Source organism: Histoplasma capsulatum (assembly GCF_000150115.1).
Source record: "Histoplasma capsulatum G186AR genomic scaffold supercont2.3, whole genome shotgun sequence".
Classification (NCBI taxonomy): Eukaryota; Fungi; Ascomycota; class Eurotiomycetes; order Onygenales; family Ajellomycetaceae; genus Histoplasma; species Histoplasma capsulatum.
The window spans coordinates 760,627-785,999 of NW_025544803.1; the positions used below are offsets into that span (position 1 = coordinate 760,627).

Genomic DNA, 25,373 nt, shown 5'->3' on the forward strand with positions numbered 1-25,373 from the left:
CATTTTCAATGTGTACCATACCACACCGATTGCCAGAAAAACGATATAGATATACCGTCCGAGCTCGGGCGGTATTTTGTGGAAGCATGGGCTCTCGCGCGCGGCGTGATTGAAATCCGTACATAGAGAATAGGTGGTGATATCTTGCGGAGGCTCTGTGACAAGTTCTCGTATGGCTTCTTCTGGCGCCCTTGCAGCCGTGTGGTGGTGTACTTTGAGTTCCTCATATCAATTCTCCTGGATACTTCACTTCCCTGGTATTTTGATACCACAGAAGTTAACCCACTCTTGACCAGACCATCCATCAATAGTGTATTTAAGATGTACACGTGCAGTTCATGTCGAAAAAAACCCCGTAAAAGGAAAAACAAAGCGGACTCAAAGGTAAGGCTGAATTTGATTCTCAGTCCACTCCCAGAACTTCCGCGCAGTTCCGTTACCGCCGTCAGTCTCTGGCTTGATCGCTTCCACCAAATCTTTCCGGACGGGAGCCACACGTCCCCATGGTATAACTAAAATAAAATTTCCGCAACAGTTAATATACTAAACGACAACCCACACTCCCACCACCAATCAGCAGCAGCAGCAGCAGCAGGAGAACAAGAACAAGAACAAGAAGAAACTTACTCCAATTCCCCGGCTCCTTATCCGTGACGTCCGGCGACAACCCAGCGAAGAGCTCGGTATAAGCTCCAAACACAGGCGGAAATTGCATTGGGCGCATCAACAGCTGTAACAAGAGCCATCGGTGACGGAAGAGGTCCGAAGCAAGATACCCCGGATTCAACGCTACGCTGATAACCCCGTCGGCCCGATGGCGCTGCGCAAACTCGGCCGCATACAGGTAATTCCCAGCTTTGCTGATGCAATAATTCCTGTACCGAGCCGATGTGTTGTCGGCGAGGTTCTCCAACTCGTCCATGGATACGCCAACTGATTTCGGAGCGCCTATCTCCATAGCCAGGGATGAAACCCAGACCACGCGGACTGTGTTGGGCGGTTCGGTCTTGGCTGTGGAGATAAGGGTAGGTGTGAGCAGTTTTGTGAATAGGAAGTGCCCGATGTCGTTGACGCCTAGCTGGAGTTCGTAGCCCTGGGCCGTCTTGGATCCTTTGGGAGGCACCATGACGCCGGCATTGTTGAATAGAACATGCAGCTTGTTCTCCTTGGCAAGAAAGCTTTCAGCGGACGACTTGATCGCAGTTAGATCGCTGAGGTCCAGGGGAAGAAAGGCTAGCTCGCCTGTGGAATTAGGATTGGCTTGGCTGATCTCCCCGATTGCTTTATTGGCCTTTTCCTCTGAGCGCGCTGCTATGTAGACTCTTGCATTCTTGGAGAAGAGAATTTGGGCCAGGGCCTTGCCGGCTCCCGTGTTTGACCCTGTCACGATATAGACCTGGATAGAATTCATCAGTACCTATGGCGAACGGGGGAGATAAACCACTTGAGGATGGATGAGCAAAATACCTTTCCCTGTAAATCTGGTAAATTCTTCTCTGTGAACAGGGGTCGCGGAGGAAACACCTGAGTCCAGAAAGTGGAAAACATTTTCGCCCCGAGTTATATTGAACAAACAAAGACAGGCGTTATCGGATTTAATGCTCAATTGCAATCTCGTGTCAAGAATCAGAAACTCATCCAGCCTGTGTCTCCTATTCCATCTTGAATAAGAAAAAATACTATTCCCTAGTAGATGCCAACAAGGATCGGAACGCCAACCTGTCCCTTCCCTGCTTAGTTCCCGCGCTTAATTAGATTTGGCGCTTATCGCGACTAAACCAGGGTCCCCCGCCTTTTTGTTTTTGCAAATATTACATCGTATCTCTCCACCCATGCAGCAACGGCAGTAGCCCTGCGACAGCCCCGGCCGAAGTCTTCAGAAATTTGCACGGGTGGGAAGCATTGTTCTGCTTCTCCAGAATCTCCCACATAACGGTTCTTGGTCTGGGAAAGGGAGGGCGGGAAACAAAAAAACTCTTCAGACTTTTCCCCAAGTTGTTTCATTTTCGTTCTCTTCTTGGTATGTATGGTACGGTAATGGCTCAGAATTTGAAACGGTTAGGAGAACCGCCACATTGTATTCGGCATCTTCATGAACAGAATCCAACATTTTGGATATTCAGCCAGAAAAAAATCCTCTGCAATTATCGAAGGTTGATAATGTGCGTCGTGGGTTGTGATTTCATAAAAGGCGCTGGCGAACTCCGTTCTTGTGTGTAAATGGAAATTAGCCGGAAGGGTTAGTTTCTCGGGTGGAATTCCAGAAGTCATTCTTCAGCAAGAGATAGTATCCCAAGTAGGGGTCTCAAGTAAGTGTCCAGAGCGACTTCGTCCTCCGATTTTATAGCAAGAAAGAATCTCTGAGAAAGCATGTTCGTCTATGACGTTATTCATTGTGGGATTTCGCGGAACCTTCCGTTTCGGCTCGCGCTGCTGAATTGGACAAATATGGCCTACCAGGATCAGGATCGGTGCTTCAAATACATACATACCATGGGCATTAACTAAGCTGCGACGTCATTTTGAGGAGTGCAAACCTAGAAATGCGGTGTCTTTGGTACAGGAACGAGGAAGTACTGCCCTGGTGGCACTGGAAAAGCGAGAGTAAACGTTTTCGACTTGGAGTATAATGAATCCGGCTTACCCTGTCCATGGAATGTTCAATGAGACAAGTTTTCATTCATCTCCTGCTGTAATCCCTGGGCCATCAGGGAACGAACAATTCCATGTTGGATAGTTATTTGAAAATTCTATCCTGCAGGAAGACTGCAGGAAGAGCGGAGGATGTAGTCCTGTGGCATTGGCAGCAGAACAACTCGATTTATCCAAACAAACCCACGGGTAAGTCGGGCGTTGTTCGGATAGAGCATTCATAACATGTTCCCGATAACACACTCTCCATGGCTCGTTCTTGGGCCAGATGAACTTCGTAGCCCTGGCGTCTGCTGTCACGGGTTGCCAAAATAGGGCCTGGGCAGTGGGCGGGGATATCGCGACCTTTATGATCGTTGGTATCAATCGAGCACGAGGGACGAGGAGCAGACGTGGGAATTGCGTGGAAGTATATCAACTGTCAACTACTAACTAGTAGCTAGTGGTTTAAATAAAGACGAATCCTGAATGCTGAATCCTGCTTCCTGGCCGAGACAGCGATCGAACATGCAACATCTCCTGACCCGATCCAGCTGACACCCGGAATAGAACTGACAGGGCCAAGGCAGAGGACGAGGATCAAGAGCGGTGGTGACAATGGGAGGCTTACTGTGTAGTTACTGGTTAATAAATAACAATCACTAGCAGTCATTCCCACTCCCTGATGATGTTGTTGCTAAGAATAGCCGCCTCCGCCCTTGTCTCGTTCGTCTCACCTCAACAGCCAACAGCCCACAGCTTACAGCTACAGCCTACGAAATGCACAGTCCCTCTGATCTTGCCCTCACCCAGGAACACTCACCTCCTCTGGGCCCATCAGGCTGCCACCACCAGATGGGCTGTCCCGCGCCAGACAGCCCCAAGCCTCACTGGCCCCTTGGCTGGCGCCGCTTCCCTGCCAACCAGGACAGCCCGCTTTGTTCAAGGTGATCGATTGCGGCGGTGGCTTCCCCAGCTGCCAGCTGCTGATCAGACCGTGCTCCTGGAGGAAGGTGATTCACCTCACATGGCTTCTTGTTGGCCGCCATCAATAAATATCCACTTGTTGGATTCTTTTTTATCTTTTTTCCCTTCCAACATGTCCGCGTGTCCTGATTTCTCCCTTGTTGGCCAATACTAGAATGCACTAGGAAAAACTTCTATCCCAACTGCTGCCAACTGCTACCTCTACTCTCTCCCTTGTTCTCGTCTGTACGCTCATTACTTGATCCAATAGTTCTTGCGCCGTAAACATAAGTTTACTTCCCACTAACCCTCTCTCTCCCCCTGGCTAGAGCTGTCTCGGCCCTCCTTACCTTCAACTATGCTTCCTACTCCGGGACGACGGGCCCATGAAACGCAGCAAGAACAAGAAACCAGATCCCAAGGCGACTTCGACCGTGTCGAGAATGACCTCGCCATTCATTCTTCTGTGCATTTGACACCTTTCTTGGGAATCGTCGCATCGCTGCTGGGGAAAAGAAACCCGCTAGCCAACCCCGCGAACCCCGAGGAGCACAGAGTATGGCTTCTCGATAACACTGCCTACCGGGCACCTGGCGGCAGATTCAACAACAAAAATATGTCATGGGAGGTTGAGATAGTCGCATGCATCTTCATCAAGCGCGGCCGTGAGGAGGTTGGCAAATTCGTCGCAACCATTGCGGACGCCATCGGCCTCGATGGGGAATTTGGTCTCAATAACAAGGTAGTTCGCGATCGCATGACTCAACGAGTTCAGCCGTTCGTCGATTCTATCGCCCCAGCCCGCTCAATAAGTTTGGATATACCAATTACGCGCCACAACGTCGTCAAGCGCAAGCTAAAGCCATCCAACAGTGACGGCATCATTTCACAGACAGCCCGGATGGACGGGGCAGACATCGGAGATGGAACCGTCATCCGTCCTTCCTTAAGACACTGGACCCATAAGGTATCTATGGATACTGAGTTCGCATCCCCGACCGGCTGGCTGATGATCTCCGATGTGGACGACACCATCAAATACACCCAGACCAGCGACGCTGTTGGTATCCTGCGCACCACCTTTGCTGAGGAACCACGAGTTATTGCCGGCATGCCCCGTCTCTACGAACACATCGACAAAGAACTCGCACCAACGTGGTTCTACCTCTCCTCCTCACCGTACAATCTCTACCCCTTCCTCCGATCTTTCCTCCGCCAAGAGTATCCCCCCGGAACACTCATGCTGCGCAACCACTCCTGGATGGACCTGAGCGGGCTCCTGAAATCGTTCACGAAGGGGACTCAAGCGTATAAAGTCGATCGCATGGAGAAGCTGTACCGCTGGTTCCCAAAGCGGAGGGTCATCTGCATCGGCGACTCGACGCAGAGTGATCCGGAGGCATATGCAGAGATATATCGCAGGCATAAACAGTGGGTGCGCGCCATATATATCCGGCGAGTCACTGACGTGGCGAATATGGAGGAGAAGAACAAGGAGAAGCGCTTTCTTAAAGCGTTTGAGGGCGTCCCGGATGATGTGTGGAGGGTTTTCGATGATCCGGTGCACCTCTATCGAGAGGTCGATATGTTGCAGCGGGAGGACTAAGTGGGGGCCCGGCTCGATTTGTATCCCTTTTTTTTCCTCCTTCGTGTTGTTCTTCTGCCTTTAAATGGTTTTATGGCTGGTCCTAGTCCATTGGGATTGGGTTGGGAGGCAATGGTCATGATGGGGGCGTTTTTGTTCGATTTCTTTTTTCTTTTTCTTTGTTTTTGTTCCCCCGCTTTTTATTTTCATCGTTTCCTCCTCTTGTCTCTTTCGTCGAATGCTTAATGCTTTTCTCTCTTTCGATTATTTCGTCATTCCGGTTTTCGCGTTTCTCTCTGAGTCTGTGTATATACCCCCCAATCGCGACGAGTCAAGATTTTTCATGTAGTGGATGCTCTTTTTTTTTTTTTTTGGGAAAGGCTCAGTTTTCGATTTTATCTGTATTGCCTATGGGATGGTTGCTGCTCACTGCCCTTGTCTTCCATGTTCCTATGTTTAAAGTATCACTTCCCTTTCATTCTTCCCTCACCTTATTATGAGATATTATTATATATCCCAGCTCTGCTTCCCGAGAGAGAGAGTCTCGAATCTGAATTTTCGTTCTCTTGTTCAGGCAACACAAGATGCAGAGGTGGAATTGCAGTTCCTGCAGAATATGTCGTTTCTATACATGGATGATAACCAACGCTGATATATAGTAATAATATATAATAAATTAACCAACTGGAAAAGAACCTTCTTCGCTAGCGGGATGTTTCCGTGGGAATGTTATCTCCTGCTGATCGCTCCAGAGATAACACTGTTTTAGGCATTGCTGGCAGGGAGGAATTGGTATGGAGATTTTTCTCTCGCGATACCAAACAGGTTGGACGATGTCGCATAAAGTCGAGACCGGGTTGATTATGGTCGTCAAACTATCGTATGATCCGGGAGGCGTAGATAAACCGCGTTCATCGGCTGTTTATTTTTTACCTTTGGTAAGTAACTAGCCAAAAAGCATTGACGTCATTCCCATATATATATATATATATATATATGTAACTATGCCCCTCAATTCAATATGAAGATTACTACACGAAGGAGAAATATATAACCTTTATAACTGGTATCATGGGCATGTGCTTGCAGCTTTCATGATATATACATACATGTGTATCGATCCGAATGAGTGAGAGGGAGGATTCATCCATATTAACACACCCTCCGCTCTGTGCCATCAGATCCACACCTCTGTTGGAAATACAATAAACGCAGTAAAATATACAATTCCAAATCCCTCCTCTTCTCTCAAACAAGCCCGTAATATAGCCTCCGCGATGGAACCAACCCCACGAACCCACACCACCACCCTAGCCGAACAGGAAAACATTCCTGCCAGCATGCCCGCCCTCTACCTGCCCCTCCCGCCCTCACACCCGTACACAATCACAAACCCCCCCTCGCCCTCCACCCTCCTCTACACCACAACTCACCCCACCCCAACCCCCACCTCCTCGCAGTACCTGGTAAAAATCCAAACAACAGCCCTCTGCCGCGGCGAGCTCGGGTGGGCCGAAACCCTCTCCCCCGCATCCCATGCCTCCTCCTCCCCCTCCTCCTCCCCCTCCTCCTCCCAGCCCACCACCACAACGACAACCCAACCACAGCCCGACAACCCCGTGCTCCTCAAATGCATCCCGGGCCACGACATCAGCGGCATCGTCCTCTCCACCCCGCAGATCGACGAGCGGAGCATGGCGGGGCCCAAATTCAAAGTCGGCGACGAGGTGATTGGCCTGCTTGCGTTTGCGAGGGATGGCGGCGCGGCGGACGTCGCGGTCGCGCTCGAAGGGGAGCTGGCGTTCAAGCCGCGCAATGTCAGCGCGCTGCACGCGGCGTGTTTGCCGTTGAGTGCGCTGACGGCGTGGCAGGCTGTGTTTGAGCAGGCTGGGGTTAAGGGGTGGGTTCAGGATGCGGATGGGGATGGGGATGGGGAGGAGTGGAGGAGGGATAAGGAGAGGGTGAGGAGGGTGCTTGTGTTGAATGCGAGTGGGGGTGTGGGGGTTATGGTTTGTCAATTGCTGAAGGCGGATATGTTGTTTGGGGACGGGGAAGGGAATGGGGGTGGAAGGTTTTGGGTTTGTGGGGTGTGTTCGGGGAGGAATGAGGAGTTTGTTAGGGATCAGTTGCGGGTTGATGAAGTGTTGGATTATACGAAGGAACGAGAAGGGTTGGGTGCGGCGTTTAGAAGGCGCGGCTGGGCGCCTGTGGATTTTGTACTGGATTGTGTTGGGGGACAGACGCTGAAGCAGGCGTATGATGCCGCTGTTGTCAGGGATGGGGGGATTGTTGTTAGCATTGCGCAGCCCGTTCCTGAGCAGGAGCCGGAGTGGGCGGATGTGAGGGATGCAATTGTGAAGAGGGACTTGACGAGTCGGTTTTTCATTGTCAGGCCGGATGGGGAGCAGTTGGGGAAGATTGCGCTGTTGGTGGAAGGCGGGGAGCTGAAGTCGTTTGTGGAGAGGGAGATGGAGCTGTATCAGGGGCGGGAAGCTATGGAGTTGGTGGAGAGCGGGAGAGTGAGGGGAAAGGTGGTTCTGAGGGTCAACAACTATGATAGATAGGGATTCCGCAGTCCAGTACATGGGACAGAGCGGCCGGGAACATTTCAGCGGGGAACGACGGCATCACGAATGGATGTATATCAGCTCAAGGACATAGCTATGTATATGCAATATTATCATCGTCCATCATATACAGAGGATGAGCTGCGTCGGAGATTGCACGGGGCTTGACAAAGGTAGATCAATAATGGCAATAATATAGTAAAAAAGGAAGGTTAAATACTAATATATCATTGAGCAGGGCCTGAGGATTGTGTCAGAAAGGACCATGGCAGGAAAACAACGAGATATAAAAAAGGTACAAACAAAAGCGAAGAAGTAGACGAAATAGAAAGAACCCGCTCCAGATATCAACCTAACCGTTTAGCAGTGTTCGTAAATAGCTCATCTCCCCCCGGTTCCAACAGGCCAGCTTAGCGTATAAAGAAATGATATCTCGACGTTTCGCCCAAATTAAGGAGCATGGAAGAAAGCGTGGGAGGCGCGCAGCGAGAAAAACATAAAGGAATCTGATTAATAGATGCAAGCAATATTAAAGACAAATACAATTGAAAAGACGAAAACGAAGCCGGTATCGAAATGGGAAGTCATCAGGAGGTGATCGGGAGCGAGGGACTAGAGATGAATGCGAGAAAAGGAGAAAATGAAAAGATAATAGATGCAAAAGCGAAGTGAAGCAGAAAGAAAATATGACTGAAAAGAGGAAAACTTCAGGCGGTAAGGTCTGTTTGATTTCGACGAGAAAAAGTATCCGTCCTGCTTTTTACAAATTTCGGTGCGTTTCTTCTCCCTCGTTCCCTCCCACCAAACCATCTTTCATCATGTAAGATTCGAACAAAATATGAAACGGCGTGAGCGTGGAAACTGATGTCGAACAGGTGGGGATATTGGAGAGGAGGACGCGGGTAGCTACATAACACAGAAGTGGCTTTGAATGGGATGGGATTGATAGGTAGATGGATAGATCGCGGGTAGAGGAATAGTGAGGCCTGATCGAATATCCGGGGTTAAGGGAAAATAAAGCTTGGCAAAACGGTCGCGATAGCTTAGAGAAGGGAATCCAGTCGAGTAAATACGTTCAAACACGCTGCTATCACCTATGCCGAATTGTCAAGTTAGTCCTAGAAACACCAGAATCCGCAACTAGATAGAAACTGTAGGGGTGTCGAACGGGGAGAGAATCTTTTTTTTGACTTACCTCTAGTTGAAGCTCCTTATCCTTTGCCTTCTCCACCTCCTCATTGACCTCTTGGGCCAGATTTGCCCCAATCCCTTGCGAACCACCTGTCCGCCGCGCAAACGGCCATTGTGAATATTCAGACAGCAGTTCATCAACCTGTGCAAAAGCCCTCTCCCGCGCCTCGTGGCCCATGGTCACCAGCGCGTTTTCAAGAACGTTAGCAGCATAAGCAGCACAAACCATTGTGATAGTGCGCAGGTATCTGAACTCAATATCTTCAGGGAAGAACTGGTTTGGCGTGAGAATGACGGTACGGCTGCTACAGATGTTGCGGACTCGTTTGTGGATTTCGTCCTTGGCGCCGGTATCTGCAACAGGATGGGTGGCCATGTCGAAGAGGAGAAAGTTACGTTTTTCGGTTCGGAGGATACCCTTATCCACCAGCCCTTTTGCCAGCCGTTCTCTGACTTGCTTCAGCTGGTAGCCGATTTTCATAAGGTTCCAGGTTTCACCTATTTTGAAAATAGCTATTAGTATTTGTTTTCCCTTCTAAATCGCATTCACTCCCTTCCACTGATAGTTAATTCTTGGACATGATGGCTATTGGGATATGAGTGTAAGCCCGTACCGCTTAGTAGATCGATCCAGGAGCTGACGCTCATTTTCTCACTTGACTTCATCATCTTCAACGTCTCGTCCAGCAAGACTTCTCCGGTTAGCGAGTCGTCGATAACTTCGATTACCCGGTCGGCAAGGGGGAAGCGTCGTCTTGATGAATCCTTTTGCATGCTGATGCGGCCACGGAAAGCCAATTCGATAACGATGCATCCTCGTAGTGCGTATGAAATGTTCTCGTTCCAGAAGGAGAGATATCCCTAAGCAAAATCACAATAAAAGTCGTGATAGCAGCTCCATGGTCAGCTTCTATAGTATACAACTACTAAAAAGATCCCCAATCGAACAGCGGAACCCCATTAAAGGAGTCGAGAGCCTTGGTATCTGGACAGAGACAGTCCCCGAACAGACACAACGATACATACCTGCTTATCCTTCAGCCCCATCAACAACACCTCTTCCATCAACGTAAGTTTCGGCTGTTTATTCCTTTCATCACTCTCGCTGATATCCCGCGGATCGAAAGCGATTTTGTGCCCACCATTTTCGCCGCTGGAGGTGAACGATGTCTCCGGGGTGCGGCTGTCGAAAGTAGCCGAGCCATTTAAGGGGGATGGGGAGGCGACTCGACTGCTGCCATTGGTGCCGTTGATATCGTCTGTGTTGGAACGGGCAGCTCCGCGACGGCGTGTCAGACCACCGGCAGAAGCCATGGGAGAGCGGGAGTGGGTCGAGGGCAACGATTGGGTTCAAGAAAGGTGTTGCGTCCTTCGAGTAGCGGGCGGAGAGAGGCTGAGAGGCTAGAAAGGGAGAGAGTGAGGGAAACTTAGAAGTTGAAGTCTGTGTGAAGCATAGGGCGTTTTTGCGGGGATTGGGGACTCGGAGGCGATATGGTGGTGGCTATAAATATGGAGGTTGTTCAGTTCGGTGAGGAGGTAGGTGGTGAGATTGAGCCCCAGCAAAAATTGTATTTCAAGGAATGGGCCAAGTTGGCTTGGGATTCCCGGGGGTAACTTACCGAGAAGCAGTAGGTGATGAAAAGGACACCCGATCAATTGGAGTATGGGGTAGATATGGCAGTGGATGTAGCGGTGCAGTTGAGAGAGGAAATTCTGTTGTCCGGCCGCGAGAGACAGATAATGCTCAACGCCAGAAGTTTATCTGGGTCGCAAGGTTGCCTTGGGTCTTGGCGCATCCTTGCAGACATGAGATGGAGAATATTGAATCCATTGGAATTATTTTGATGCAGAGAATTGACACCGTTGTCATTATTATGATTACAATTAATGTATTTACAGTCAATGGCCTATTACCGTACCTACCAGAGCATTTTCAGGAGTTTTGTACTAACCTGCTAAATCTAATATAAATTCCGTTGAGCAAAACATCTCGTCCTTGGAGTCGGTATTTCTCAAGCTGCTGCTTTTGCAATCTCTCTGGGGATAGACGCGTTTATGAGCAGGCTGTATATATGGTACATCGGTTTTGGCATGAGAGGAGATGAGTTTTCTTCTCTTCCACTACCGCTGATTCGGGAAGGCCAATACTGACGCTAAAAGCTGCCGATACTTTTTGCTATTTATAACAGGGTGAGTGGTGGAGCCGTTTGCCTTTCCTCTTTCCTTTTACATCAGCTCTACATGAATAGATACACGCTCAGGGTTGACGGGGGCTCCTGGTCTGCTTCTAGTTTTGCACAGGAATTTGCACATTGTGGAGGAAGAGGAGGGAAAAGAGATAGAATAAGAAAAAGAGAGATTGATGTACAGTACACGATATGACAAATGAAGAACGGGAACGGAAACGTAACGGGGGCCCCTTTAAATAAATCGAATCGCACGCACTCCTCCATTTGATATTACTTGCACACTCCCTTCCAACGCTGAGTGATAAGATGATGTATATATCCACTGCGCGTCAACCATTTCCAGAGTCCCCTTCATCTCGCTCATCATCGGGGTTTAATCTTTTAGTGGGCTGCAGCGAAAATAGTGAGCAAAAGATCTATGCATTCTCCACTGGGTATACCATTTATATATAAAGAGTGTGATGGGGGGTTACATACCATCAGGTTGGGAGCTAATATAGGTAACAGCTTGGTCAACTATTGCTAGTTAGTAAACGTGAATGTTGATTTTGATTTCGTGCGAATTTGGATAATATGATAGGCATATAGCAAGCGGAAACATACTGCTATGGATGGCATCGGCTTCCTTATCTGGGATTTCGATGCTGAATTCCTGTTGTATTGAGCACAGGTCAGTCACATTATATACCATACCCATTGATATCATGCAAGTAATATATGTCGATGACTTACCTCCTCAATGGCCATCACGACCTCGACGGTATCCAAGCTGTCCAATCCCAAGTCATTCGAGAAGTGCGAGGTGCTAGTAATCTTCACACACCATCGACAATCGTAAGTATCTGATATCCGTACCCCAACATCCACTGGGAGAAGCATGAATATTTCATTCATACCTTGGATGGATCCGAAACCTGAAGCACACGCATGAGTAAGTTGCTGCCATAGTATATAATATTGCAATAGAGAAAGAATCGAGGAGGGAAAGGCACCAAAATTTGATATCACATACCTTGTCAAAGTTCTTCAGCAAATCGACTATTCTGCCCTCAATCTCCGAGTGGGTTAGGCCAGCAGGCGCAGAATATGATCGGATGGCCTGGCAGGTGAAACATGAGGGGAATTGGGACTGGACTGCGCGGGCGGCAGAGAGCGGGCTCCTGGGGATCTGGAAAGAGGCCGTAGAGGGTCTGGTGATTCGAGGTATGGAAGAGGCTGCGCGCAGCGACCGGGCAACAGCGGAACGGAGCATGGTGGAAGGGGTGATATATATATAGGCTAATTAATGCAATGGCAGGTGGTGGCGCCGGATGAGTTGGGTGCGAAGGCGAAGAGAGCAGAAAAAAAGAGACTCGCGGGCTGGTGGTGAGCGATGTCAAATTGTTCCTCTCCGTGTTCGGATTTTGCACGCCAACACACCGCCAGCCAATCACGGGCCGGCAGAACACAATGACCGAAAAACATCAAAAGCGGCCAGATGCGATTTGCACCTCCAATTACCACCGCACCGGCATCTAACACCAGATCCAGCCGTCTGCTACCACAATGGCTTCCTCCTCCAAGGCTGTCTCTAGGCTTCTTGCCTACAAACGGCCTGCCCTCATCCAGATGTCCTCCCCGTCCTCCGCCCCCCAACGATCCACGAGCGTCAATGTCCTGATTCCTGCTTTCGCCTTTTCAACTTCCTCCCCTCGACCTGCTACTCCCGCCGGCCCTCCACGACAAGGCTTCCGCCTCCCGGCTCCCAAGGCTTGGGACCAGGGCGATGAATCCGCTCTCGACAAAGCCGGAAAATACTTCCTTATGACGGAGATGCTACGGGGCATGTATGTTGTATTGGAACAGTTTTTCAGACCGCCGTGAGTATAACCCGCAATTATCATACATATCCTATCCTGATATATCTTCAATTTTCTGGGGGAGCTATGTATTGCATGGCTATTTGTCATGGATATCCAATTGACCCGATAAGCCGCAACGGATGTCATACTAAATGCTAAATCTCCCGTAGTTATACCATTTTCTACCCGTTCGAAAAAGGCCCAATCTCCCCCAGATTCCGCGGTGAGCATGCGCTACGCCGATATCCTTCTGGCGAAGAGCGCTGCATTGCTTGCAAACTATGCGAGGCAATCTGCCCCGCTCTTGCAATCACAATCGAGGCCGAAGAACGAGAAGACGGAAGCAGACGAACCACCCGCTATGATATTGATATGACAAAATGTATCTACTGTGGCTTCTGCCAGGAAAGCTGTCCAGTCGACGCTATTGTTGAATGTGAGTATTTCCTCTCCTTTATCCTTTGTCCTCGGATGCGAGAACAGATACCGGATGCATGTGTTTGAGGTTTCATATAAGAAAATATATTTCCTAGAAAAACAGTGACAAATACATGGAGAAAATCACGAAGGTCTATATTACGGTTAGCTAACAAAAAATCCAACCATTTTCACTCAAAACAGCCCCCAACGCCGAATATGCGACAGAAACAAGAGAGGAATTGCTGTACAATAAGGAGAAACTGCTCGCTAACGGCGACAAGTGGGAACCGGAATTGGCCGCAGTCGCGAGAGCTGATGCCCCCTATAGATAAACAGATGAGCAGAAAGCAAGCGGGAGGAATGGGTTAGGAGGAAAGGGTTGGGTGATCAGACACACGCTGCAACCAATAGCCAAAACCCCTGGAGCTATTGATCTAGGCTGATACGGGTGCAAAGCACACACACACATACACAAAAAATAACCACAGTTTCATTTTCCTAACTTTGCTTGTCAACAGTACCCTGCGATATCAATGTACTTGTACATATTATTTACAATCCACGCGTTGTGTTCGTGCAAAGGTAGAGGCGGGCGGTAGGCGTGCCGTATTTTTTCCCTCCTGTGTGGCTGCTTGCTTACTTGCTCTAAATATTCTACTAATTGTTCTACTGCCGCCCTTTTCTTTCATACGCTATTACAATTCCTTATTTTAGACATTTCACCTCACTCTGTTATAATTTCCATGCTGTATTATCTAACTAACGAAACAGAATTTGATTCGCTTCGGTCCTTGTTTAAGTTAAATAACCAAGAAGGAAGGAATGCATTTGGAAAGAAGAGGATTATGTGGTATAATGCCTGATTTGACAGAAAAAAAAATCTCCAAGGTTATCTTACAAAAGTAGCACGGAATGAGTTTGAAACGGAAATGAGGAGAGAGAGAAGAGGCAGGAAAAATGCAGAGCTCTTTATGCAATACAGAATACTCGGCCTTCTAGATGTAATAATTGCGAGTTGGAAGTCAGTTGAGGAGAAAGCATAAAAGAGAACCTAGAAGCATCATAACGAATTCCACCTGTATCAACACCGTTCCTCCAGATCAGGGGAACACTATGTGCTTCGTATACCTTTGGTAGGTAGGCAATGACGGATACCAAATGAGAAGAGAAATCGACAAGAAAAAATGGTTAAATTGATCGATGAAACTCCTCGCCATGAACGAAGACCTATAAAATACCGATTTACAGTTAAATCACAAACAGAAGTGAAATATAAAATGGGTTAAGTAAAATCGGAGGTATATTAGCCTGGCCAAATCATCAAGATGAAGAAAATAAGTCCTCCTCGTCACTTCTCCAGTACAAACCCCGAAGCAAATAAACAACAAACTCATTCACTTCTTCTTCGCCTTGAACCCGCCCTCAAACCCTGGCCGCTTCTTCGCACCAGTAGTCTTCTTGCCACCGCCTTTCTTTTTGGCCCCTTTGGCCCCCTTCTCCTCCCTCCTCTTCCGCAAATTCTCCTCCCTCTTCTTCTGCCTCATCTCCTTCCCTTTAATCACACCTTCAATCCGCTCCTTCCACTGTTTCTCACTCTTCTTCTTCGCCCCCGTCTTGCGATTCAACGTCTTTCTCAACAGAGATATATCGTCCTTCACCCGCTCGCCATGTGCCCGCTTCTTCGCATTCAGCCACATATCCTTCTCTTCAATTTCGGCTCTCTTGGTCTCGTCCAGCCCCTCCAAGCGCGACTGTTTGGCCTCTAGCGCTTTCAGCGCCGTCTGCGCATCCTGCGGGCCTTTGCGCTTCTTTGCATTGATGAGCGTGCTTAGGCTGGGATCCGCCTGTTGGCCATCGGCGAACACGACACGGCCGAAAGACAAGTTGGTCGGGATCGACGAGATGGAGTCTGCTGGGGAGCGCGGGGAGGCAAGTAATGAACCGGAGCCGCGCGGGGAGAATCGTCGTGCAATGGCCTCGTCACGCTTCCTCTGCTCTTCCTCTCGCGCCTTTTGGCGAAGTTCCTTTTTGTGTGCTTTGCGCTGTTCTTCGCGCTGGCGTCTGGCTTCGATGAGTTCTTGGCGGTTGCGGGCAGGTTTGCCATTGAAGCCGTCGGCGTGGCGCGCGGCTCGTAGTTCTTCTATGCGCTTTTGTAATCGTTGCTTGAGCTCTTCGGGGGTTAGGCTTTTGGTTTTTTTGTTGATGTCGTTTGAGGATTGTGTGACAGTTTCTGGCTTGGTTGTGGCGTCGGTGGTGACTACGGGCGGGGCAATGGAGGAAATGGAGGATGTTCCGGACGGTGGGTTGGAAGGATCAAATTGTTGTGAGTTGGGGCCTGGTGATGATGGAGCGGTGGATGCTGGCTCCGCATCCTCAGTATTTTGCAGGGCTGAGAATCCTTCTATAGGAGCAATGTCTTCATCTACTTCGTCATCGTCGTCTATCTTGGGCGTTCCATTGAGCGTAGGCTCTTGGAGTTTTTGTTGCTTTTGGTGTTTTAGGGTATCCTCGTTCATATTCTCCTTGGTATCTCCTTGAGTACCTGACTTGGCCGCCTTCTTCTTTTCCAGCTTGGCTACTGTTTTCGATTTTTTCTGTTCCTTTTTCGCTGCTTTCTTTGCTGCTTTCTCTTCCTGCCGTTTCCTGCGGGCTTCTGCATCTTCACTTTTATCTTTGTTGTGGTCGCCTTCCGATTTCTCTGCTTTTCTTTGCTTTTTCGACTTATTTTGACCACGGATAAGACCCTCCATTGGTGTTTCTGTTCCTAATTCCCCATTGCTATCATCACCATCGGAATCTGATAGTGCTTCATCATTTTCACCTTCTTCTCTCTTCCTCTTCCGGGCATTTTCATCCATTACGTCTTTTGCAGTTTTCAAGGTATCAGGGTCAAGCTTTGCACGTTTGGCATTTCGAGCTTCCTCTTTCGTTTGCTTCTTGCGCTGCCATTGATCCTATAGTTTAAAGAAAAGGGCATAGGGTAAGTGGATATTCGCTTTCTGGGGTGGGATGGAAAAACATATCGAGATGCTCAGCAACTCTTACAGTGGTATCTTCTCCATAGTAATATTTTGCAGGAATCAACGATAGCAATCCATCGAAAGCCTGTGCATGACTCCGCAGCCGTTCCTATATAGATAAAAATATATAACCACCAGCATTAGCTTTCTGGCTGACACACAATATAAAAATTTGAGGCTGGTAGAGCTTGATAATCGACAGCGGACGCAGGCGAAAAAGAGTCAAAATCTCACCTCGAGACTGTCCGCCATGGCAATAGCAAAGAGAATCCGACACAAGATGCCAAAGCAAGAACCCTTCCTCTCTTGCTGGCAGGCCGATGGTGAAGAAGAAGTCCAATCGACAACGCACTGGTTGGTCTCCAGGCTCTGCCGTGAAAAGAATAATTTGCGAGGCCGCAGGGTGTGGGGAAGAGCGAAATCTTGGCACGCTGATTTTCTCGGTTACGGATTTTTTTTCCTGTGGAAGTGCTTAGATAAGGCCGGGCCTTGGAGGGTGCAACCACCGCATTGTGAAGAATTCTACGGTTGGATATGTGGACATTCACTCCCCATACTGATCATCCATGCTCCTGGACTTTATGTACACTGAGGAAAGCGGTGTCTATTCTACTGGAGTGATTTCTTCGCCGAAAATTGCCTTCTGAGAACCCGTCGAAGTCAGCAACAGCATTGGCGCCAGCAGTTCAAGGTATCCAATCCACTATTCATTCAATACAAATACTTGATTGTTTCATGGTTGCACTGTTGTGATCACGCCCTCGTATCATGGATACTACATTCCTCAATGCAGCCTAAAATTCCTCGCGATGAAGTGGAGAACTGTTCGTCGACAATTTGGAAGAGAGCCATTCGTTCATGATACCTTTGGGCGGCAGGATATCCTTTGGCATCATGATGATAGTACGGCGCTAAGTTAAGCTTAGTTACAGGAAGAAGGTGGAGTTGGGAGTTGCTGCTCCGCACTTCGCAGCCGATCCAAAAAAAAAAAAAAAAAAAAAAAAAACTTATAAATGGGACATCTGGCGCATGCCTCGGATTGAGAGTGGGAGTCAATTACCAGCTACCTAACTTCCATCGGGCTTTACTTTTCAGTCTGCCAAGATGGCACTGGCTATCCCTCAGCTCCCAAGCGAACTTTGGGCTCGCATCGCATCCTTTTCAGATCGAAAATCACTCAAAAATCTTCGTCTCACTTGCCATAGATGTTCGAAGTCTGCGACTCGGGAGCTTTTTAGGGAAGTGAGGCTCACCGTAGGTGATCCGAGCTGCGTTCGATTGGAGCAGGTTCGAGCGCATGAGGAATTGAAGCAATATGTGAATAAAATCAACTTGGGTCTTCGCGGTTGGTCACCTGTAAGTTGGAATTGTCAGATGCTAGTTTTATTCTGCTAGACTTTTCAGGAAGAGGCCTCTGCAACTTAGGTATATGGCTTCATGAAGGGGTCTGGAAAGCATATTATCTCACACAAGCAACTGGGGAGACAGAAACGCTAGAACTAATGTACTTTTTATACATCCTGCAACAAGAAATTCCTTAAAAACTATCCTATGCTGCTCCAGGAGTGGCAGATTAAAGCAGACGAGGACCCCATCCTGCCAGGACGGTTCATAAGACTAGTTCAGAACCTGAAGATGTTCCCAAACTTGCGGAACTTGAACGTCCGGTTCGATCCTCGGTGTGGATTGGAACAGCCTTATAATTCACCACCACAATCTTTCGAATTTCGTTCTAGGATCATGGCGCTCGTTCTCTCTTCTTTGGTATCCTTTGCCCAGCCGGCGCATGCTCTGGGACTGCAAAATTACCAAAATATCAATCCGGATGACACCGAGACGGTTTCCATTCTCAAACAGGCGGTTGGTAACCTGCGAAGTCTGCGACTTGGTATACTTAACGAGTGTTGTGAAGGAAACGGTGAAATCGATCTTACAGTTAGTGATCCGTCTTACGGCACCCTGTGATGAATCGAGAAATTGATATTCCCACCTCATGCCTTTCATATCTTGCACCTAACCATGTCTTTCCTGTTCTTGTTCAATATGTAGTATCAACAAGCCCATACATTCACTCGCGAACTCCCTTCAGTCTGGCTGGAGCCCGCATCATCTACTCTCCGACACCTAACCCTCTACTCAACGCTATATTTCGGTTTCTACCCCAAACTCGACCTGCGGGACATCCGCTTTCCAAACCTCCAATCCCTTGCCCTAGGGAACTACAGCTTCGTCCACGACACCCAGCTGGACTGGATCCTCTCCCATGGTCCCACCCTCCAGCGGCTGTACATGGACGACTGCGCCATCCTCTACGAAGTCGGCATCTACGATAAGGACAATTGTTATCTATCCCCTGCAGAGATGCACCCTGGCCACAAACGGAACCTTTTCGGTGAGGTGCACGGCCGCGCCAGCTACTCCAAGCGCTGGCACGACTATTTCCGCGCGTTCCAAGAAGGGTTGCCTCAACTTCGCCATTTTCGGTTCGGTAGCAGTCCGGACTGGTGGGATAACAGTGGGATTCCGTTTGAGATGGAGACGGAGATCAGGATAAGGTTGAATATGGAATTGTATTTGGTGTTCTGCGATGGGTTTGGGCCTAGCCCGTATATGGATCGGTGGCTGGGCGAAAACGATGACGATACCGTTCCGTACCCTGAGTGTCAGGCAGAGGACATGGATGCGTTGGAGGCGCTGTTGAGCAAGACTGGGCAGGCGGTTGATCGGGCGGACGTTTTGGAGTGTGATTAGCGAAGATGGATGATTATACGGAATAGGAGTTGAGAGGGAGGATGGTTTTGTATTTGATTATATATTTTCTTTTCTTCGCCGACCCCAGGGGGGGTCTCCGGTGCTAAGGGCCAAGCATTTCCTCATGTTCAACTAGGAATCCGACAACATCTGTCTAATGGAATTGAATTGCATGACAGAGCTACTTGGGCCCCTTGTTGCAATACAGGGTCTTCCGCAATGCACGCATTTGGTAAGCGTGCTGATGTACTTATCGGATGATCATCGGACGGGCATAGGGCCGTGAAGTTTTCCCGAGTAATCGGGACCTCCTGAATCACTTTGTGATCGATCGGCCTAACCAGGCCCTGCAAGGATGCCGTTGCCGCAGGGTATTCCAGCAGGGAGCTTTCGAGCGAGCAACTCGGTTCCGCCTAGGTAAATTGTTGAACCGCGTCGAGTAACACCAGGTGCAGGGAGACGAAATATGAGAACAACAACCCTTTCCAAATCGTAAAAAGGAGAGGAAAGCAAAACTAAAGCACTCTTCAACAACTTCCTCTTCGATTCAAAAGGGAGCAGCAATCCGGTTCCGGGAACACATCTCGGGCATGTTGCCAGTGCAGCCCGCCGCCGAATGTCGTCAGGGGCGTTCGGCACAGCCACGATATCTGGGCAGGGCACACCCCGGCCCGGGGCTGAGCTTGTCAAAAGTTCATGGTCAGCCCTGTGAGATTGGAAAGCCAACCGCCTGCTGGGATTCATCGCAGTCTTCCTATTTTGGGGTGGAAATCAGTGACAGCTTAATTTAATAGGGCTGAAGGCGCGCGTACGGAGCGATGGTTTGTGACTTAGTTACTAACATTCCGGTAGTTGTTCTACAAGGCACGGCTGACGTTGTGTGAAGAGTTTCTTATGCATGAAGTCATGATGAGCGTTTTATATCAATTTGACTTCCAAGATGTTTTACTATGATGTCTATGCTCCTGGCCATCATCTTTAATGTGTCCTTGCAAAAATCATGATTGGGATATAAAAAAAGTCTCTTGAATTTTTGTGATCCAACCGTAGTCAAAACTTGACCCAAGCTCATAGTTGAATTTTACATCACAGTTTTACTCCATTTAAAACAGAATCCAATAGCGTTCAACGGCCATACTGCGCATAGGTCGAATTCCGGTAACCCACCTGGGCGGTTTAGAATGTTGGCATCATTGGAGCTTGTTCATGTATTCTTCATTTGTTCGCTTTCTTCGACACGCTGCTAGCCAGCCGGGTTTCAATTTCATAACCACCCTGGCTTTATGTTCCTCTTTACAGCGCTTTCCGACGCCTTTGGTGTTGGCTGCGGAGCTGCAGAACGATGTGGATGGTGTGAAAGAGAGCCGACACCCTGGCCGGTTGGCGCGATTGTCCGCCTGGGCTCTCCTTGTAAATTGCTCGTTTGTCTACGCTGTCTGGCCGTTTGGATACCCGCCGTTCTGGACATGACTCCATCAGAACGGTGTTCCGATTCGTCCGACACCGCACGTTTCGGTTTTCGTGCCGTCCACCATTCATTCTTCGTATCTCCAATATCCTTATTATGACGGCTCTGCAGGGGCTTTCAAAGCGTCGAGACTTACACCCGTCCCACCCGGCATCGGGCGCGGAACGAACCTGTGGGCCCTCCTGTGTAGACTTGCCAGGTACTGGTGCGTATGCAGGCAGTCCCCGCCGGAACAGGACACATGCAGATTCCTCCTGGCCCATCTGAGCGATGCCCATCAGCACATGTCATCGATCACTGCGCAGTGACCACACAGCCACAGCGTGATCGCAACGGACAGTCACGACGAATCACCAGCCGGGAAACGCAGGATACCGAGCCATCGCCAAGCGGCTAGGGCGGGGGTGGTCGAGTTCAGCTGCAAGCCCGCAACCCAAGCGTCATCACCGTTCGCAGCCCCAGCAGACGCTGAATCTGATGCCGGGGTCAGGAGTGGAGGAGTTGATGACCGATGCCCCGCCTTTCGTTGTGCCTTGGGGGCAGATCTTTGTGGTAGAATTCTAGATTGAGGCGTTGAGTCACCCTTAGTATATAAGGAGCAGGACTGCCCATGTTTCTCCTCTCGTTTTACCACCTCTTCATCATCTTCATCATCTGCATCAAACCCACTCTTTGCCTGCTATCCTTGCGATAACCCACATAGAAAGCCTCGTTCCTTGTGTCGATAATCTTTCTCCCGCCCCTTTCCCTCTTGATCATCCGCTGGTAATCGTCTGATCAACCATCTTCCAATATTCCGCCATCCAACCTCTAAACCAACACTCTCGACCCATCATCATCAACACCATCAACACCATCATCATGTCTGGTCCTTACGATAACCAGAATAATCCAAACTACTACGGCCAGGGAGGCTACCCCCCTCAGCAAGGCTACGGCCAAGCCCCACCTGACCAGTATAACCAAGGCCAATATCCCCCGCAACAAGGCTACGGCCAGCCTGCATATGGCCAGCAGCACCCCCCGCAGCAGCATGGCAACGAACAGCAGGGCTACTACGGTCAACACCAACAGCAACAGCCGTACGATCCCAACCAGCAAGGTTATCCACAGCAGCCACACCAACAGCCCCAATACGACAATCAAGGGTAAAAACCCTCAATCCCCTTTCCTGTCTTCTGTTTGACAAAGCAAGATATTTATCCTAAAAATCAGACGCTAACTTATGCTCTTCCCCACTGCAGCGTAGCACAACAGCATCAACAACAAGCTGGTGCCCCAGGTGGTGCGCAGGATGGTGAGCGTGGCCTGGGCGGTGCCCTGACTGGCGGTCTCGCAGGGGGCTTTATGGGCCACCAGGCCAACCACGGCATCCTTGGCACAATCGGAGGAGCGATCCTGGGAAGCATTGCTGAGGACAAGCTCAAGGACAATAAGAAGCACAAGCACAGCAATAGCGGTGGACACCACAGCCATGGAGGAAGCCATCACGGCGGCAGCCAGTATGGCGGCGGGGGTTCTTCGAACTTCCTTGGGTCTGCGGCTGGGTCGCTTTTCGGGAAGAAGTGAGCAGGCTATTGATATGTGAATTGTGAATTCCTGTGGATGTCCCTTAGATAGAAGGTGGTTGTGGTCTGTCGTTCGATATGTTGTACCGCATATCTTCAAATTTGTTGTTGATTTTCGTCCTGTTGGCACGTTCCCCGACTATATTCGCAACGTTTTCCTCTGTCTTCTTCTTCTCTTCTTCTTCTTCTTCCTCCTTCCCCTTTCCGTCGCTTTCATTTTGTATTCTTGTCACTTGCCGGCTGTTTCACTGTATGAACTTACCGGATATGATGGCTGTACGACAATAATGACTCTCCATCTTCGTTATTTTCTACCTGAAGAATTTCGATCCTCCGGCTACTAGTATCTGCTGTATTTGCTAAATTTTAGTTTTGACGAATCACCGACGATTTTCATAAATAAAATTGAATATTCATCGTTGTTATATGTCCTGACACATCTCGAGATAATTTCCCGCGTGTTTACAAAGGTAAAACGTGAAAAACTATTAACTATGTACGAAAAGAAATTGAAATTAAGAATGCTGGTTGGACGGTACCATATATCCAAAAATAGTTTAGCGTACAAAAGTTGCTCGTCCATATAATTTCTATCTCCAACCCGGAGCCGTCTTGGAGGTAAAATCTGCTGCCCATTGAGAGTCCCCCACCACACTTTCGCATCATGATAATACGGCGGTTTCTTGGGCGGCAAAGTGGGTGTTCAGTGTGCCATATCCTTGCTTGCTGTATCTGCGCTAACTAACAACTTCTCGCATGTAGGTCTGGCTCTGTTGAGACCATCCTCCCCCCGAACGACAGCATGCGGCAGGTTCTTCGCGACGGATGCAGACTCGATTCCTCCTCCGCCAGTTGCCCAGCGTACCACTACGAGCCAGACAGGTGACATCGCCACTGCTGTGCTGGATGCGAACCCAAAATCGTCCTTGTCGGGACAGACAGAGGAGAGTGCCGCTCTTCGGGCTGGTGACCCGGTTGAAAACCCCCAAAATATAGCTGAAGCATCGGGATTAGCACCAGCACGAGTTGCTCCCCGAAATATACCCTCTACTTCGCCGTCATCGTCATCATCTCCACTACCACAGATAGCACAGCCATGTATGTATAATCAAGAAGCAAACAAATTCCTGCTTGCCATGCTTGCCCCTGTCAATCTGGTCCTCTAACCCTCGCCCAGCTCCCAAAGAATTCCACAAACTCGGCTCCGTCCTCAAAGACCTCTATATCCCTGAAAGCCTAATCGCAAACCCTCCCCGCGTCGAAGACATAACCCTCAACCTCCTCCTCGCCTCGCAAACCCACCTCGGCCACGCTACGTCCCTCTGGAACCCAGCGAACGCAGAATACATCTTCGGCGTCCGGCAGGGCATACACATCATCTCCCTGGACGTGACCGCAGCCTACCTCCGGCGCGCCGCCAAAGTCGTCCGCGAGGTCGCAAGGAATGGCGGCCTGATCCTCTTCGTGGGCACGCGCAAGGGCCAACGACGCATCATCGTCAACGCTGCCGAACGCGCCAAGGGCTGCCACGTCTTCCAGCGCTGGATCCCCGGCAGCCTGACGAATAGCGAGCAGATCCTGGGCCACTGCGGCAAGCAGGTGGTCAATGCCTTTGACGAGCCGCTGCCGGGTTACGAAGCGCAGCTGGACTCGCTCCCCGCGCTGAAGCCGGACCTGGTCGTATGTCTGAATCCGCTGGAGAATCGGCCGCTGCTGCACGAATGCGGGCTGCATGTGATTCCAACGATTGGGGTCATCGACACCGACGCGAACCCGACGCACGTTACGTATCCGATACCGGCGAATGATGATAGTTTGCGATCTGTTGCGGTTATTGCTGGGGTCTTGGGGAGGGCAGGCGAGGATGGGCAGCGAATACGATTGCGGGAGGCAGAGGAGGGGAAGGTTATGTACCCTGTGAATGAGATCTTGGAGGATTGGAAGCCGAAGTCTGAGGGGATGCGGGAGCAGGAAGGGCTCATTAGTCAGTAAACGGGACGGGTAGGTGTACCAGTGTCTCTTTTATTTCTCCCTTTTATACTCTGGTCTTGGTATGCCTGACCCTTCCGGGTGCTGTTTCTTTCTACTGTAGAAAAGATTATGTATAAATAGGGTCTTTCTAGCTCAGATTTTTATTTTCGCTTCGCTTGGTTATTAATTTCTCCATGGCCTTTTTCTATAATTTCTCTCTGAAAATTTTGCGTCCTCTTCCTACTTATCGCCCTCAGAGTGAAATGATGTGGTATGAATCACCGCCTTTCTTCTGTTTTCCACAGACAAATAGGAACAATAGGGTAGAGAATCCCTTCAATACCATTCCAAGAAACGATCTTTTGTCTTCCTAAATCGCCGTAGCGGAACCTTCAAAATTACCTGGGAGAGCCTGGAATCGTACAATATGTTGTTGGTTACAAGAACTTGAAAGCTTTGTACGTGATATGATTGGCTAGGACAGGGTATCAACAATCGGCTCCGACGACCATCGTTTTCTCCACCATTCTCGGTTTGCTTCCTTTGCCATTGTATACGGACGGAAGAAATCACTCGGTCTCCGCTATATGTGATAGCGGCTTGCGTTCACCTACATCAGTCATGCAGGATACTCTCGCGATGATAATGAAACCCAAGGCAAGGATGGAAGGAGGGTCTCCAGATGATAACATCCGCCCGCCATCATCGCCGTTTTATATTGGGCCAACTTCAATATTTGGAGATCGACACTTCCAGAAAGCTCAGGATCTATCAAGTTCAGTACAGAGAATTTCTTAAATATTCTAATTGGAAGAAGAAGCTGCTCCCTTCTTTTCTATCCAACCCCTAAATGGCATCGGCGTCAGTGGCGAAAGATATATTCCCGTCAATGCTGTGGTCGTCCTTGCATTTTACAACAATAGATGGTCCTATCTGCGATCGTTGTTTCAAGTCAATCGACTACCTTCAGGGCTTTGTCTTCTATTACATGCGCCCGAAGTCTATAGGACATATACCAAGACACAGTCATCTGCTAGTATTCCTGGTGCTGCAGCTTCTTCCGATTGTGGGTAAATAATTTGGCAAGCTCCGTTCTGGCCTGGTCGTACATTTCCTCCTGCCATTGGATGGGAATACGATGGCAGGCGGGCGACAAGAGTTCGAAGCGAGAATATGAGCTTTTGGGAACATGGTCAATATAATGC

At 49.2% G+C, this 25,373-nt stretch overlaps 13 protein-coding genes across 13 annotated transcripts; 6 read left to right on the forward strand and 7 right to left on the reverse strand.

The window, feature by feature from the left end:
- Positions 1-378: 378 nt before the first annotated feature.
- HCBG_02429 (short-chain dehydrogenase) lies at positions 379-1,548 on the reverse strand (the record flags this gene model as incomplete). The annotated part of the gene is made up of 3 exons (XM_045429478.1): positions 379-512; positions 628-1,396; positions 1,468-1,548. The coding sequence occupies 3 exons, from the start codon at positions 1,546-1,548 to the stop codon at positions 379-381; spliced, it is 984 nt and encodes a 327-aa protein (XP_045289373.1).
- A 2,407-nt stretch (positions 1,549-3,955) lies between these two features.
- Positions 3,956-5,203, forward strand: HCBG_02430 (uncharacterized protein; the record flags this gene model as incomplete). Its single annotated transcript, XM_045429479.1, has 1 exon — positions 3,956-5,203. One exon carries the CDS (start codon positions 3,956-3,958, stop codon positions 5,201-5,203), a length of 1,248 nt encoding a protein of 415 aa, XP_045289374.1.
- A 1,256-nt stretch (positions 5,204-6,459) lies between these two features.
- Positions 6,460-7,746, forward strand: HCBG_02431 (reticulon-4-interacting protein; the record flags this gene model as incomplete). The annotated part of the gene is made up of 1 exon (XM_045429480.1): positions 6,460-7,746. One exon carries the CDS (start codon positions 6,460-6,462, stop codon positions 7,744-7,746), a length of 1,287 nt encoding a protein of 428 aa, XP_045289375.1.
- Positions 7,747-8,465: 719 nt separating this feature from the next.
- HCBG_02432 (golgi phosphoprotein 3 domain-containing protein) lies at positions 8,466-10,254 on the reverse strand (the record flags this gene model as incomplete). The annotated part of the gene is made up of 4 exons (XM_045429481.1): positions 8,466-8,843; positions 8,945-9,438; positions 9,555-9,801; positions 9,967-10,254. 4 exons carry the CDS (start codon positions 10,252-10,254, stop codon positions 8,793-8,795), a joined length of 1,080 nt encoding a protein of 359 aa, XP_045289376.1.
- Positions 10,255-11,281: 1,027 nt separating this feature from the next.
- On the reverse strand, positions 11,282-12,491 carry HCBG_02433 (acyl carrier protein; the record flags this gene model as incomplete). The annotated part of the gene is made up of 6 exons (XM_045429482.1): positions 11,282-11,518; positions 11,607-11,645; positions 11,733-11,781; positions 11,862-11,942; positions 12,026-12,043; positions 12,142-12,491. 6 exons carry the CDS (start codon positions 12,379-12,381, stop codon positions 11,511-11,513), a joined length of 435 nt encoding a protein of 144 aa, XP_045289377.1.
- Positions 12,492-12,674: 183 nt separating this feature from the next.
- On the forward strand, positions 12,675-13,722 carry HCBG_02434 (NADH-ubiquinone oxidoreductase; the record flags this gene model as incomplete). Its single annotated transcript, XM_045429483.1, has 3 exons — positions 12,675-12,955; positions 13,141-13,406; positions 13,592-13,722. 3 exons carry the CDS (start codon positions 12,675-12,677, stop codon positions 13,720-13,722), a joined length of 678 nt encoding a protein of 225 aa, XP_045289378.1.
- Positions 13,723-14,784: 1,062 nt separating this feature from the next.
- On the reverse strand, positions 14,785-16,662 carry HCBG_02435 (ribosome biogenesis protein Rrp14-C; the record flags this gene model as incomplete). Its single annotated transcript, XM_045429484.1, has 3 exons — positions 14,785-16,344; positions 16,436-16,519; positions 16,645-16,662. 3 exons carry the CDS (start codon positions 16,660-16,662, stop codon positions 14,785-14,787), a joined length of 1,662 nt encoding a protein of 553 aa, XP_045289379.1.
- Positions 16,663-17,514: 852 nt separating this feature from the next.
- On the forward strand, positions 17,515-19,161 carry HCBG_02436 (F-box domain-containing protein; the record flags this gene model as incomplete). The annotated part of the gene is made up of 3 exons (XM_045429485.1): positions 17,515-17,766; positions 17,941-18,345; positions 18,460-19,161. 3 exons carry the CDS (start codon positions 17,515-17,517, stop codon positions 19,159-19,161), a joined length of 1,359 nt encoding a protein of 452 aa, XP_045289380.1.
- Positions 19,162-19,497: 336 nt separating this feature from the next.
- Positions 19,498-19,905, reverse strand: HCBG_02437 (uncharacterized protein; the record flags this gene model as incomplete). Its single annotated transcript, XM_045429486.1, has 1 exon — positions 19,498-19,905. The coding sequence occupies one exon, from the start codon at positions 19,903-19,905 to the stop codon at positions 19,498-19,500; it is 408 nt and encodes a 135-aa protein (XP_045289381.1).
- Positions 19,906-20,425: 520 nt separating this feature from the next.
- On the reverse strand, positions 20,426-20,907 carry HCBG_02438 (uncharacterized protein; the record flags this gene model as incomplete). Its single annotated transcript, XM_045429487.1, has 2 exons — positions 20,426-20,734; positions 20,800-20,907. The coding sequence occupies 2 exons, from the start codon at positions 20,905-20,907 to the stop codon at positions 20,426-20,428; spliced, it is 417 nt and encodes a 138-aa protein (XP_045289382.1).
- A 383-nt stretch (positions 20,908-21,290) lies between these two features.
- Positions 21,291-22,621, forward strand: HCBG_02439 (uncharacterized protein; the record flags this gene model as incomplete). The annotated part of the gene is made up of 2 exons (XM_045429488.1): positions 21,291-21,777; positions 21,874-22,621. The coding sequence occupies 2 exons, from the start codon at positions 21,491-21,493 to the stop codon at positions 22,196-22,198; spliced, it is 612 nt and encodes a 203-aa protein (XP_045289383.1).
- A 217-nt stretch (positions 22,622-22,838) lies between these two features.
- Positions 22,839-24,535, forward strand: HCBG_02440 (mitochondrial ribosomal protein subunit S2; the record flags this gene model as incomplete). Its single annotated transcript, XM_045429489.1, has 3 exons — positions 22,839-22,892; positions 22,960-23,295; positions 23,375-24,535. 3 exons carry the CDS (start codon positions 22,862-22,864, stop codon positions 24,187-24,189), a joined length of 1,182 nt encoding a protein of 393 aa, XP_045289384.1.
- A 252-nt stretch (positions 24,536-24,787) lies between these two features.
- HCBG_02441 (uncharacterized protein) lies at positions 24,788-25,292 on the reverse strand (the record flags this gene model as incomplete). The annotated part of the gene is made up of 2 exons (XM_045429490.1): positions 24,788-25,003; positions 25,185-25,292. The coding sequence occupies 2 exons, from the start codon at positions 25,290-25,292 to the stop codon at positions 24,788-24,790; spliced, it is 324 nt and encodes a 107-aa protein (XP_045289385.1).
- Between the last annotated feature and the right edge of the window lie 81 nt (positions 25,293-25,373).